The 14546-nt window shown below is 40.6% G+C and overlaps 1 protein-coding gene across 3 annotated transcripts in view; it reads left to right on the forward strand.

Moving 5' to 3' along the window:
* Nucleotides 1–14546, forward strand: part of LOC101952090 (protein unc-13 homolog A-like) — a 122705-nt gene that overhangs the window by 65821 nt on the left and 42338 nt on the right. For all 3 annotated transcript variants that reach the window (XR_010590712.1, XM_005305080.3, XM_065558179.1), the window contains exon 7: nt 14453–14516. Coding sequence is in view for 2 of the 3 variants with exons in the window: in XM_005305080.3 (XP_005305137.2) it covers nt 14453–14516 (64 nt within the window). In the remaining variant the exon portion in view is untranslated. The remainder of the gene's footprint in view (nt 1–14452; nt 14517–14546) is intronic.

Below are 14546 nucleotides of genomic sequence, written 5' to 3' on the forward strand. Positions count from 1 at the left end.
TGACACCTACATGTTTTTTTGAGCTTCCAATCCCCACTGCTAGTCTTGGGTCCTGCCAACTGTCTGCTCTAATTATGTGTCCTTCTGCGTTATATAACTGGGATTGGTGAGAAAATGAATATAACACTGCAGCATTGAAAAAATAATGCACCTTAAATTAGGATTGCCCAATTATCAGGATTGACTGTGGCATTCTCCACATCCAACAGACAAGCCTGGAAGTCATTTTGTGCTTGTAAAATTTTGTGATTTGCTTATTTCCTATCTGTGACAAACAAATAAGAACCAGTCTTTGTTGTAGGGCATGTGGTGTCAAAAGGAAATATGAGATATTACATCAGGATTACCAGCAAGCGTTTCCAAACTGCTTAATTTTTTGGGGGGGGAATCCAGTCCATGACTTTCTGAATGATATGAATTGGTGTTTAACTATCCCAAACCTGGGATATTTGTGTGTCTTTAACTAAGCAATCAATGCTTTCTTGTATAGTAGCTAAGTAGGAGAAGGTCAGATGTCTTGCTTAGCTGAACATTCTCTCCCAGCATATACTAATCAAGTTGCCCGCCTACTTTTGAGATATAAAACAATACCTTATGGAAAAGGTGTATTTCAGTAATTAAGACAAGTAACTCATCAACAGAAAATCCCCGGGCCAGAACATACCTAGACTTTCTGAAGGCCAAACTTCTGAAAGAATTTCAAGGATGTCAGAATCTATTAGTCTTAGGAGATTTGTACCTCTGGGAAATTTTGCAGTTAACCCAGAAACATCACACCTCTGTGCACACTCTAGCTGTAATTGTATATCAATCTAGCTGATCTCCATATGAATACCATATAGATTTCAGTGGTAACTTCAAACTTTTCTGTAAGGTGTTTTGCTCTTTTTGCCAACCATTAGAACTCTATAAAAGAACATTCTTTTAGCGCTCTGGTTTGATAGTGAGAAAAACACAATACTTCAGTCATACTGCAGATTTGTGCCCTTGAGGTTGTATAGTTTGTCACAACATATAAAACTAATATAACTTCAGCTATTTCACAGTAGAGCCAACAAGAGAGTTTAAATGATAACTTGCATTATACCCCTCTACCTATTTTTTGCCATTAAAAATATTTACCTAAAGCATGAAAAATAAATTCCAAAGGTTTAGATCTTTTGGGTTGGGGGAAAAATTGAAAACATTTTAAGTTTCCCCACCCCTCCTCCAACTCACCCCTTTTGATGAGCCATCTCTCAATAAGAAACAATCCTGGACTCTCCTTCTCACCCATCAGCATAATTTCTTTTTCAAACTGATTATGATCCTAAAAAGAATTGCTCTGGTAAAGTTTCCCCCCCTTTACCACTGATGGTAGCTGACCAGTTGATTAAGTAAGTAAGCCTCTACTTAATCCAGCTGTCTCCTGGCCCACTTGCTGGTCCACTCAGGCCTCCCAGATTTGTAGTATTTCACTGACTAAAGCTGTACTGCATTGGGGGGAATTCCTGACTCCATTGAAGCCAATCGCAAAACTCCCATTGACTTCAGTGGGGCCAGGATTTGACCCCAAAATTCAATCAGTGCTTTTTTAAAGCACGATGGGCCAAATTCAAGTCTGGTGTGAATGGGGGCAGTACCACTGACTTCTACCTGATCTTGATTTGTCCCTAAGAATACAAGATGCCTGAGTTCAAACTCTTTTTTAAAACAATATTTTCAATACACTGAATCCATTCCAACCAACCCATTTAAAGATAGATAATAGGAAAAAGAAAACATGTCAGTTGCAATGGGTCTGCAGAAGAAGACTCCATCAAATGCATAAAAGCTGATGGTTTTCTGTTATCTACAAGTTGAAAGATCCAACAGATTTCTGCAGTCTATATTGAACATAATAATAGATGAAAGTGTCCCAAAGGTGCTTTGTCTAATATTTTTTCAGCCTTTTAATGAGCTTGTGAACATAAGGGGTGAGTTATATGGTTAACAAGCCAAAGTTACATGGTTAACCTGTGTGAGCAAACCAGACAAGGGATCAAATCCTGAAATTTTTATTCAGCTCCTGTTTGGATAAAACTGCTATTGAAAGTCAATGAAGATTGACTCGAAACTAAGTAAGAACTTTAGGATTTGGCCCATCATTTGAAGGTTCTATTTGAATGAACATTCAAAAATTTGGATGCTTATTCAACTCTTATGTCCATAAATTGGATGGAACCTATCACAGAACGGTGCGGGGGGGGGGGGGGGGGGATCTCATAAGATTTACTTTTTGTTTCTAGTTGAGTTGGAAATAATTTCAACACCTCCGGGAAGAAACTACAGGGAGGCATGGACTGTAAAAGCATTGCTGACATTGAGCTTTAAGTCTCCCACTGTTGTACCACTGGTCCAGCTCCACCAGTGCTAGCGACAGTGGGAGTTGTCATGGAGACCAATTGCAGGTGTTCTTACCATTCTTATTTAGACCTGTTCTGCAAAACAATGGTAAAAATTCCAGTAGCTGCTCTACACAAGTGCTCCTGTCACTTACACCATCAGTTCATACTTATCTTCCATCACTGTCACTCATGCTCATACACTAGTGATGGGTGATATTCAGAAAAAGCTGAATGTAGATACCATGTCAGTGAATAATAAAGGCAACTGTAAGCAGAAGCTATATGAATTTTGTCAGATCCCCATTCATCATCTTATTCATCTAAACCAGTTCATTCACCCCTAGGACTAAAATATGCATGTTTCAGAACCCCAGTTTATCCATCCTATTTTATTAATGTTTATGGAAAAAGTCTTGATTTCTGAAAAATGCAACAGCAATATTTTCCTCCTTGAAATGCTCTGCTGCTCAAACTCAGTTTATAGTTTAATAGGAAACCTGACCATGAACTGAACCAAAAGGTTTTAGGTTTTTTTCCCTATAATAAGGAAGGAAACAAAATCACTGAGAAATATTATAGGAACAGAGGAATTGCCAGACTTGATCAGACCCAAGCTCCATCAAGTCCAGTATCATGTCTCCAACAGTGGCCAGTAGCAGATGCTTCAGAGGAGTGTGTGTTTAAAAAAACCAAAAACCTGCAGTAGGTAAATATGGAATAATCAGCTCCCTGCATAGATCTCCTTCTCATCTCTAATAGTTAGAGATTGCCTTAAGCCCTGAAGCACAAGGTTTAATATCCTGTCAAAATATTTTGTTATAAATAATTATAATTCTAGATGGAAAAAAAACCCCTATATTTTGTATAAAAGAATGTACAGTAATAGAGTGAGTTTCTGCTTTGTGAGAAAAACAATTGAATTGGGATAACTGTGCTCTATTAGCATGATTTATTTCCATTTATATTCAAAACTGACGAGATTAACTATTGACTGTTAATGCCAGAAATTGATGCAGATGTTCAGGGCTGTGTATAGGAAACAGATAAGCATTTGAAGGACACAACTGTTTGTCTGCATACAGCCATGCTTTGGCTGCTAGATAATTAACAGCTTTGCAACAAAGTCCTTAATGACATTTAATTTTGCACAAATGCTATGAAAATGCAAATCACTATTGAAATATTGGACTAATTTTAATATATTTAGCCAACTTAATTGAGATGGAAAACAAATTTGTTAATTAAAAATGTCATAAAGCTCCATGCTCCATATTTTTCCTGTCTTATTATCAAAGCCTTCAGCTTTCAATAAGCCAGATTGCGAAAGGCCCTTACATGTGTTCACAGGCGTGTGGGGGTTGGGTAAAAATATCCTCCTTTCTCCCTTGCAGATACTGCAGAAGAGCCAGTCACAGTTTCAGTCCTTGGGCTTAGGGAATCTAAAAGATTGCTCTTCTTGGATACTCCAGGTGATATACAGCACTCCGAAGAGAGGGCCCGTCTCTGCACCAGCCCACCAACCAGGCCAGCCACACTGGTAGGGAGCAAACTGCATCATCCTAAAAGATGGAGCAGCCTGCTTAGCCCTTATGCACCCCAGAGAATTCAGGGTGGGAGTGTGGTGCCATAGGATAATTCCAATCCCTTCAACATGGGGCTTTGCCTTAAGCGGACAATGTAGCCCTCTGTGTTCAGTTCAAACAGCTAGTTAATTTAACACCTTCACTTCCAGGGGTCTTTCTAAAAAGCAAACAAACAAGGTGAGTAGATGTATTTCCCTGAGGTATGTTCTCTGTGGTTATCAAGTTCAGTCTGATGATACAAGCAGAACAACATTCCATCCAGTCCTTCCTCAGGCAGAAGTCTCAGTCCCATAATTCACTGACCTGAGTTAAATGAGGTTTTACCCACAGGCTAGACTGTGATTTTAGACACAGCCCAGAGCAAGAAATGATGCATATGTCACAGTCACAGTTCCCTCCTTGCTTTCCTTTTGGCCCAGGGAGCTAGTACTTTGCTGATGGCCTATATCAACAGCAAATAAGGACACCTGTCAAATTGACTAAACTGAGCTGACCAGTGCATTATGGAAAGGGGGAAAGACAAAGACAAAACTTTACCCACTCCTACTCCCCGTCCATCTGCACCTAGCTGGGGGGAGCAGCAGGTGCTTATTCCTGCAGGCCTGGAACCACTGCACAGAGGTGTAAAGAGAGTCCTTATTCCCCTGCACAGGTGCTTAGTTCAACTCAATCAATCTAGAAATCTAGGGTCAGGCCCAAAATGTACAAAAAAAGCCCTTAATTGAGTTAATACATTCAATCTACCTAGGCCAGTAGCAATCCATGAAATTTGTTGTTCTATGCAGTAGCATTAAGACATGAATTTTTAGAATCATCATCTATAGCAGTGTTTCCCAAACTTAGGACACCACTTGTTTAGGGAAAGCCCCTGGCGGGCCGGGCCAGTTTGTTTACCGGCACCGCCACTTCCAGCAGCTCCCATTGGCCTGGAGCAGTGAACCACAGCCAGTGGGAGCCGCGATTGGCCAGACCTGTGGACGCGGCAGGTAAACAAACCGGCCTGGCCCGCCAGGGGCTTTCCCTACACAAGTGGCGTCCCAAGTTTGGGAAACACTGATCTATAGATCTCCGTAAGAATGATGGGAACCATATTACATTTTCATTGTCAACCTCTGGACAGGCAGCAACAACATTGAACTAAATTTGCATTTCATAGGTAGAACCCACACATTTTTCACAGATATGATAAAATATCTGAATAAAACATCAGAATAATATTTCTCTGGCCTGTGTGTCTTTTTTGAACGTAGGGGAAAAGAGCAGCTACTGGAATTTTTACCACTGTTTTGCAGAACAGGTCTAAATAACAATGGTAAGAACACCTGCAATTGGTCTCCATGACAACTCCCACTGTTGCTAGCACTGGTGGAGCTGGACCAGTGGTACAACAGTGGAAGACTTTCAGATAAAGCTCAATGTCAGCAACGCTTTTACAGTCCATTCCTCTCTGGAATGCATAAACTCAACTACTTACCTCAAAGGTTTGCAACACACAGAGTTCTACTCTGTCAGCAACAGTGTAACTGGGCGAATGCAAGGAAACACTCATTTTGCACAATATTTCAGCTCATAACTTTGGAACTTTGGAAAAGTGCCGAAATTCTCAGAGGGCCCTGATTATAATCCTACTAAATGGAACTCACCTCTGTATGTGTTCCAAAACTACACTAAGACACATCTGCTTATCCAGTATGATTTTATTTAGCTCATGCTTTGTGACATTCCCATCTTGGCATGTCCAAGTATGGGGTAAACAACAGAATAGTCTGATCGCTCATACAGTTCCTAAATTCACACAAAATGAGGATTTCAGGGATGTATAATGATGATTGTCATCAAATGTTTGGTATGAATCCAACTTGATCATAAACATTTCTGAACATACAAGCTCTCATTGAAAATGAGGAGACTTCCCTCAAGATTTGTTGTGTTATGATGAAGGTTGAGTGAAACCTCACTGAAGCTGGTCTGTGCGACCACCAGCCTTCATTCCAGATAAATATATGAAGCAGATAAGCTCCTTTTTGGAGTAAGGTAGCTGAAACAATGGGAGCAACCATCCAAAACACAGGCCCACCACCAGCAAGGCCAATCAGAAACTGAGCTGGTGTGTTGATGGGTTTTGCTGGATATTGTTTGTAGGTTTCTGTGAGCAGAGGCAGCCGAAGGACAGACAGCAACATGCAGCAGGAAAGCTGAGAAGAAAGAAAGGGGAGTACTGGGAACGTGGCCCTGAGAGAGAGAATAAGCTTTTTGGGCAGAGCACTGATTGTAAAGAGGCCTGGAACTGTGAACAAAGAAACTGCTTCCTCTTGATTGATTCTCACTATGTTCAGGAAAACAGGACTTTGTCTATTTTTTGCAAATAAACAAGTATTTCTTTGATACAATCCTCCATCACCAATTTCTCCTCCTAATGGAAACAACCCACAAGCTCCTGAATGTTGGCAAACTGCTCAGGCTAAAAGGGGTAACAGCTATATGTAAATATAAATTTGTTTAAATAGACAAAGACCACCTGCTTCATTGGTTAGGCCGTAGACACACAGGCCAGATAAAAATCTCTTGATAGCAGTGTGGCTGCTGCTTATTCACATCCTCCTCTTACATATAGCACCATTTCAGATCTAAGTAACAAACCCTCTCCCAAAGATTTCCTGGACTCCAACTTGCATAAATACTTTGCTGAACCTGTCCGATGAGCTACACTATTTACTAGTCATGGGTCTCCCTTTGATTGATTGATAAATTACTCATTCATGTGGTGCAGATTTTTCTTCATGACAGCTGAGTCCCTCCACACCTGCATTTCATGTAGCAGAGATTCAACTTTTTTCAGAAGCTGCTTTCCTTGGTTTTAGGGAACACAGCTGTGAATTGTCACATGTTTTTTTTTAACTTCAAGCAGGTTTGCAAAAGTAAATGTCATATAAGTCATTTGATAGCCTGCAAATGACACCTACCTGCCACTTGCTATTTGCTTTGTTGATGTACAGAGAAACCCATTAGACTTGCTAACTTCACTAGCTGGTGTAGACTCTTTGTTTTATATATATATATGACTATCCAATATTAACTATTGATCATATCCATACATGAGCCATATTTACATAATTTCTCACTGATTTTACAGCAAACATATACATTCGACGATCACTAAGGCCAATGGGAGCTGCTGGATGCGGTGCGGGCCGAGGGACGTACTGGCCACCACTTCCAGAAGCTCCCATTGGCCTGGAGCAGCATACCGCGGCCAGTGGGAGCCGCGATCGGCTGGACTTGCGGACGTAGCAGGTAAACAAACCGGCCTGGCCCGCCAGGGGTTTCCCTGCACAAGCGGTGGAACAAGTTTGGGAAACAGGTGCCACAGGACCCTCTGTTGCTTTTTACTGCTCCTGGCTGTGGCTTGCAAGCAGAGATAGGTGTCTGCCTGGTGTTAGGCACCTAAGTAGTTTAGCACACACTCTTCTTGTCAGCATCTCCTATCGGCTAACTTAGACAGTTCCTTACCTAGCTTGCTCACTTCTATGGATCCCATTCTTAGGCACTTATCTCTCCCCATGCATTGTATAGGGAGCCTGGGTGTCTAATTCAGGCTTTGTGGGTCTCAGCTGCAGTTCCAGTACTGTAGCCGTAACCCTACAGCCTCTAAATTTCACCATCTCACACATTCAATGACGTTTATATTTTAGATTTCTTCTGTAATGTGTTTTTAGTATGTCACTTTAATTGTTTGGATTTCGTTAGTATCTTGTTTTCAACCTGTGATTTCAACTGGGTTAAGTGGGTCTTGTCTAGTAGCTGAGTGGGAAGTATCTACGACTTAGAAATCATTCATTCTCGTTTACTTAAAAAAGAAACAGTTTTCTTTTTTTCTATAGCCACAAATGCTGAATCATTTTGTAGTAGTTTTGTTTGTATGAAGACAACGGGTCCTTTACAGCACTATAGAGTTTGATCAAATATTTATCTGTTTCGACATACTTTACTTAGCTGCAATACTCATTTGAAAGCTGTTTATAGCTGAATTTTGCCCTGTTCACACAGGCTGGACCAAATGTGTTATAACCCTATTGGGCCACAAGCTGGTTTTACAACCACAGTTGAACTCAATTGTTTTCTGTTTAGGTCAGGTCTAAAAATAGAACCATCATAAATACAGATCTCACTGCTTCTCAGCTTGAGATCCAGATCTGCTTTGAAAGCTGTTTTTTTCAGTTGGTAGTGTGTCCATAAAGATATGCTGTGTATTATATTTGTTCAAATTGTCTGTCTCTTTTCATTACCATTACTGTTGAATTTGGTTTGCTTCACAGAGAAGCACTGGGTTTTTAGGCTGAGTGCTAACAAAATCAAAGAAATATTAATGTTTGGTGCTAACATCTTAATCCCCTTAACCTAAGTGATGCTAGAATCAGATGGAAATTTTGGGTTATATTATATTGTTTTTAGATAACTGTAAGCCTTGTTGCCTTTCTGGATGGTGTTTGTCACTTAATTGGATTTTGGGTCCAGACTGATTACATGTATGGACAAAATTATTTATTTTCTCCTTCTATTGGCAGTTCATGTTCTTTGATTTCACCTTCAGGTTCTTTACAACATCCCCTTATGTCCTCATGTTATCCTATACACCCTGTCATTCCATATCCTTCCTTCTGAGTGCTCGCTTCAAAGCTCATCTGGAACTATCAAGGCTCTTCTCAACTCTGCTCACATTTCATCCTATACTCCCTCTGACCATATCTTCCCTTTTAAATGGTTGGGCTGAGTCCTCAGTTGTGCTGAGTTTTACACCTGACACAACTAAGGAGAAGTGACACATGGTTCTAACCCACCTTTTCTGCTCCACCCATGCTGGGCTGCTGGAGTCCAAAACTGTCTTGCTGTATAACTTAGAGTAGGTGTCTTTGCCAGCTATACGCCACCTAAGGATTTTCCTCTGTCAAAGGGAGTTTGGCGTTGCCCCATTAGAATTCTTTGAGGAACTGCTGGATCAAGGGTTCTCCCCCCATTCTTAGTCTTTTTGCACATTTTTGCATATAATCCCTTATGCTTGTAACAGCCTCCCAATGGTCTCCTTCCAATCTCTCCTTAAAACTCACTTCTGCTATGAAACATTTCTAGGCCGATCTACACACAGTCATGGCATCCGTGCCTTGTTGACTTGTGGACCATATTAGTCAGACTCAGACTGCAAGCTCCTCAGGCCTGAAGCTGGTCTTCTGCAGTGTTTTGTAAAGTGCTGTGCTTATTCTGAGCACTGTACACAGAATAATAACCACCAGACTTTAAAGAGATTCAAACACTAGATCTATTTTCTAACCTGCATTAAAAACAACAGTCATTTGATTGCCCATGATTTCTGCCACTTTGGCTCACGCAGACATAGGCCAGGCAGTCTAATGTTCTCACAGGTTGCCACCTGCAGATGTTTCTTTGTTGATATAGTTTTTGTTTTTTAATTGTCTTCCTGGTTCTTCAGGATACAGTGGGAACCATTTAAAGAGTGAATATTTTCCATGCTGCAGTAGCTCAGCACTATCTGCTATTCTAAGTATTATCTGGAAACTCTATGAAGTGCTGACAAACCAGACTACCTTTCTGCAAATGTCTAAAGACATTAGGACTTAATCATCATAATTAAAAAGCCAAACAAAAATCACTCTGATATTCAACCTCATGACCTCGTGTTGCTTCCCATTCCTCCTACAACTTGCTTGTGTAGATTATTAACTCCTTATACTAACCCCTGCCATTTGACTGGGATATAGAACTTTTTGTTACCCTGACCTATGTCAGGTGAATGGGGCCAGGAAATAGAGTCACTTACCAACTCTGCTGTGTGTCACTCCTTCAATATAGGGTCAGGGATTGTGCACATCTTCCTACTGGTCTGTAAAGCATGTAGCAGTCTGTTGGTGCGATAGAAATAGCAAAGCAATAATAACATTTAAGCAGAGGCAGATATCTTTACTATACATAGCGTACTCAGGGTGGTAAATGTTGAGCTCTTAATGGAATCCTCTGTAAGTGTAACAGGAACATAGGTATTGCCATTCTGGATCAGACCAGCAGACTTCCTACTCCAGTATCCTAACCAAATCAGTGGCCAAACCTAGATGCTTCAGAAGATGGTGTAAGAACCCTGCAGTAGGTAGCTGTGGAATAGTCTGCTCTTCACATGGGTCTCATCCTGATTTGTAACAATTAGCAATTGACATAAGCACAAGGTTTAATATCACTTCCAGAATGTTTATTGTCATTAGTTATGAAAAATCTGGATATTCTTGGTTATCCATGAAAATATCCGATCCTTTTTTTGTATCTTGTTAAGTGCTCGGCCTCAACAAGTTCCTGTGGCAATGAGTTCCACAGGTTTTTTACATGTTCTGCAAAAAAGTATTTCTTTTTATCAGTTTTAAATTCCCTATTTTTAATTTAATTGAATGTCCCCTTGCTATTGTGTTATGAGATAGGGAGAACAGATCTACCTTCTCTAGACCATTCTTTGTTACATATTTCTATCATCTAATTTATCTCAATTCTATGGGCATTTCTACATAAACACTGTGCGTACCACACTGGCGTGTAAATCTACTGTGTTCCAGTGTGCCTTGCACTAACTGTCCATGTGGATCCTGCTGCTGTGCACTAAAAGTTCCCTAATACACACTGCTGTACAGTGCTGTAGATTTACATCCAAGCCTTGCTGTGCAGTATGTATTAGTGTAGACATGTCCTCTAAGGTAAGAGCTCCAATCTTTTCAATCTCTCTTCATATGAGAGTTTTCCCATGCCTTTGATCTTTCTCCTTGCTGTTCTCTGAGCACGTTCCACTTCTGCAATATCCTGCACTCTTGGTGAGACCACACCACTGATTGATAAAAAGGCATTCTGATAGTTTTAGTGTTCTTCTCCATCCTATGCCTTTTGCATTCTAACATCTAATGCTCTACCCTCTTTGGACCACAGCTGTGCATTGAACAGAGGTTATAACTGAACTGCAGTGCTAGCCAAGCCAGGTAACTTTCTTGGGTTGATAGAACCCTACAGGTGTAAGAATAGTTTAATTTTCCCCCTTTAAAGAGCATTACTTTGCAACTTTTTCTTCTATGTGGATCTATTGGCGCTATCTCAGAACTGCAGTTTGCCCGTGGATTAATACTTTGCCTGCCTTTTCCCCGGTCACTGCTGTGACAGTTTGGATTTGGAATCATTTTACACCCACTTTGCACAGGTGTGAGCTGGACTACACAAGATGCAAGGCAAGGGGGTTCAATTTCCAGGTTCTGAGCACCTGGCAGCTCCCAGTCACTTCAACAGGAGCTGCTGAGTACATAGCACCTCTGAGAACAGGGCTTCCATTTGACTATTTCTTATAGTAAGTTGTATGTGTTGTGCTCCTCATATTTCCTATTATTGTTACCATTAAATTGCCAAAGAAGATCATACTTTGAATAACTATTGGGTCTCTCCAGCTAGACATAACAGGACCATTTTCTCTGAAATTACATTTTTCTCCCAGCACATAAATTGTGTCATAACATTGTGTTAAATAATTTTTTTGGTAAAATGTTGAAGTGTTTAACTTTGGTAGTTGGACATTAGATTGTAATGGACTAACACCAGACTGTAAGCTACCCATAAGACTCTTGTAAGCATTTTCAGACTTCCCTTGTTTTTCAGTGGTTTGCAACTTGGCTGTAGAAATCTGCTCTGAGCTGAATATTTGGCATCTTGATCTTGCAAATACTTATGCCTGGACTTAACTTTGAGCATGTTGAACTCACGGGCACATGTGTATGCCTTTGCAGGATTGGAGACCAAGACCTTAACAACAGGAACAAAAAGGCTTGTCTATAAAGGACAAACTACAAATTTGATATTTTAGATGCTTTTTTTGGGCTCTAATAGCTTTGAAGTGATTTTTATTTTTAAACAAAGTCTAAGGAGGAACTTGTACTGATACTTAAAATAAAAAGATTATGCACACAAACAGAATAGCCATCATTCTGATCTAAGGCAAAACTGTAAAGTTAACTATATAATGTTACTTTGGTATTGGCTGTATTCCTTATGCTTATTATAGAAACTGAGTAATGCTGCAGAGGCTCAGATGATGCTTTGTAGGTGGCAAAGGCAATTGACAAAGGCTAGGAATTTTAATAGTCTAAAGGAGTTAGGTGCCTTACTGCCATTGAAAGTCAAGGCGGTTGGGCAGGCAGCTCCCATTAGGAAGCATTAAAACTTCACCCAAGATTATAAGTGCAGGCACTTCATGTGTGTATACATAATCACCTCTCTGATTCCTGGAGGTTGTCCTAATTAAATCTGATTTTTCTGAGATTGGGTCTAGCTGCGGTGTTTCACTGTGATGTAGTGAGAGGTTCTGGATGCCAAATTGGACCCTTAGTAACAAGTGCACAGAGTAAGCCTCCCATGACCCCTAGGTCACTCTGTTGCCTTCAGGGAGATTGCACAGGGGTAACTTTTTGGTAATTAATTAACAATGCTGCTGGTGATTCATAAGAAGGAATAGGGTGCAGCTTGTTCCCTTTTATGTTGGTGCTGCAATACATAAGACAGAACTTGCTTTTGTCACTCAATATAACTCTGCATATACAGTGGGAACAGATCTGCTGACTGAGGTGCTCAAGGTCATATGGAAGGTCAGTGGCAGAATCAGTAATAGAACTCAAGTCTTCTGACTCACTGTTCTGTTCATCAGATTTGTTAAGGTAGAATCATACTTAATGTGTTCTTCATTGTCCACCATTGGTGGAGGATGGTGAAACAGTCCCCTTATGTTGCTAGTCTTTCCCAGTTATCAGACCTCTCAGCCTTCATGATTTGGGGCTATCTTATGATCTAGAGGTCTGTCTGCCTTCATTTTTGTGCATTGGACTGCCAGTGTTTAGGTGTTTAATACTCTCTGGCTCTGGAAAAGAGAACTTCCACTGTGCCCTCTTTCCCCTCTCCCCACCTCCTCCCTGAAATTAAACAAGCTAATTTCAGAGCACCAGCAATTTTCTAGCCTCTTTGAAACATATTCTCTAAGGTGGAGGAAAAGATTGAAGAGGGGACTGGACAAATAGTAGGGCAAAATTAAATGTGTGATGGGAACCTTTGTGGGGAGTGGAGGTGAGTGGGGGAAGGAAAGCAGAGTTCCTCCAGGGAGAAGGAGAGTTTGGGATTGAGAAGGGAGGTTTGGTGGAAGGTGAGAGTGGCAGGCAAAGTGGGGGAGAGTTGTTTCCTTGGGGATTTGAGGGAGAAGAGAGAGAATGACAAAGGAACAGAGAGTTCAGAGAAGGTAAGTAGGAGGGGAAGGAAATGCAAAGTAACACTTTATATTGTAAACAGTTTCAATTACCTTTAACAGAAACACAGAAATCAATTTAAAATTTTGATAATAAAAGAAGCTGCCAGGGAAGAAAAGGAAAAATAAAATAAACAACTAAACAGAAAATGTAGAAAATCTCATGAGAGAAAGTAACAGAAAAGAGATGAAAGGCTGAAGTCAGGTAAAATTAAACAGCATGCTGAAGCATGGCTTTGAGAGACATGATTAAGAAAAATACAGACACAGAGGGAAATGTAGGAAAAAAGGAGACATGGTAACATTGTTTCAATTATTGATCATAATTGCCATTGATCTACCTCGTGAAACAAGGTGTCCATTTTTCATGGAAAAAAGAATTGTCTTGTATTATGGGAGTTTGTGAGTGTTGTGCACCACTTGTGACCAGGCTGTTTCTCCATGTTTCATCATGCATTGCCTGGCTGTGACACTGGGGGGGGGGGTACACCAGTTGTGGCTAGGTCTACACTACCCGCCCAAATCAGCGGGTAAAAATCGATCTCTCGGGGATCGAATTATCGCGTCTCGTCGGGACGTGACAATCGATTCCCGAATCGACGCACTTACTCCACCAGTGGAGGTAGGAGTAAGTGCCGTCGACGGGGAGCCGCGGAGGTCGATTTTGCCGCCATCCTCACAGCAGGGTAAGTCGGCTCCAATACGTCGAATTCAGCTACGCTATTTGCGTAGCTGAATTTGCGTATCTTAAATCGACACCCCCCTGTAGTGAAGACCTGCCCTGAGTCTCTGCTGATGAGGACACAGCTAAAACAATTACATTCCTCAAACCAGAGTAGTTTGATGATTCTGCCTGCATTTCTGGACCAGCTTTTTCATTCTCAAGATATTACACCTGTTACAATGATTGCCAGAGAATTTTTTGTACAAAACGAATACTTCAGAAAGTACAGTAACAGTCTGAAAATTGAATATATTGTACCCTATAGTAAAACTAAATATATAAAACAGATGTCAGTTCTTGGTCATTTTGATCACAGAAGCCTCATGATGATTATTCCAATGTATGCTTTATCAGAGCTGGTTTTGGACCTGCCTAAATTCCATTATATAGATAACATTATTTGATCATGTTCTGATATTTATATATGTTCAGTAACAATTGGTTTTTTCCTCTTTCCTAGCAATAAAGATCAAGTTTACATAAGTAGTTTGGCAAAAGCAAGATGGACCAGAGCTATTCAGAAGGTAGGCACTTCTTATCATTACTAGCTATAT

The sequence above is a fragment of the Chrysemys picta genome, chromosome 10, assembly GCF_011386835.1.
Source record: "Chrysemys picta bellii isolate R12L10 chromosome 10, ASM1138683v2, whole genome shotgun sequence".
In the NCBI taxonomy this organism is placed as follows: Eukaryota; Metazoa; Chordata; order Testudines; family Emydidae; genus Chrysemys; species Chrysemys picta.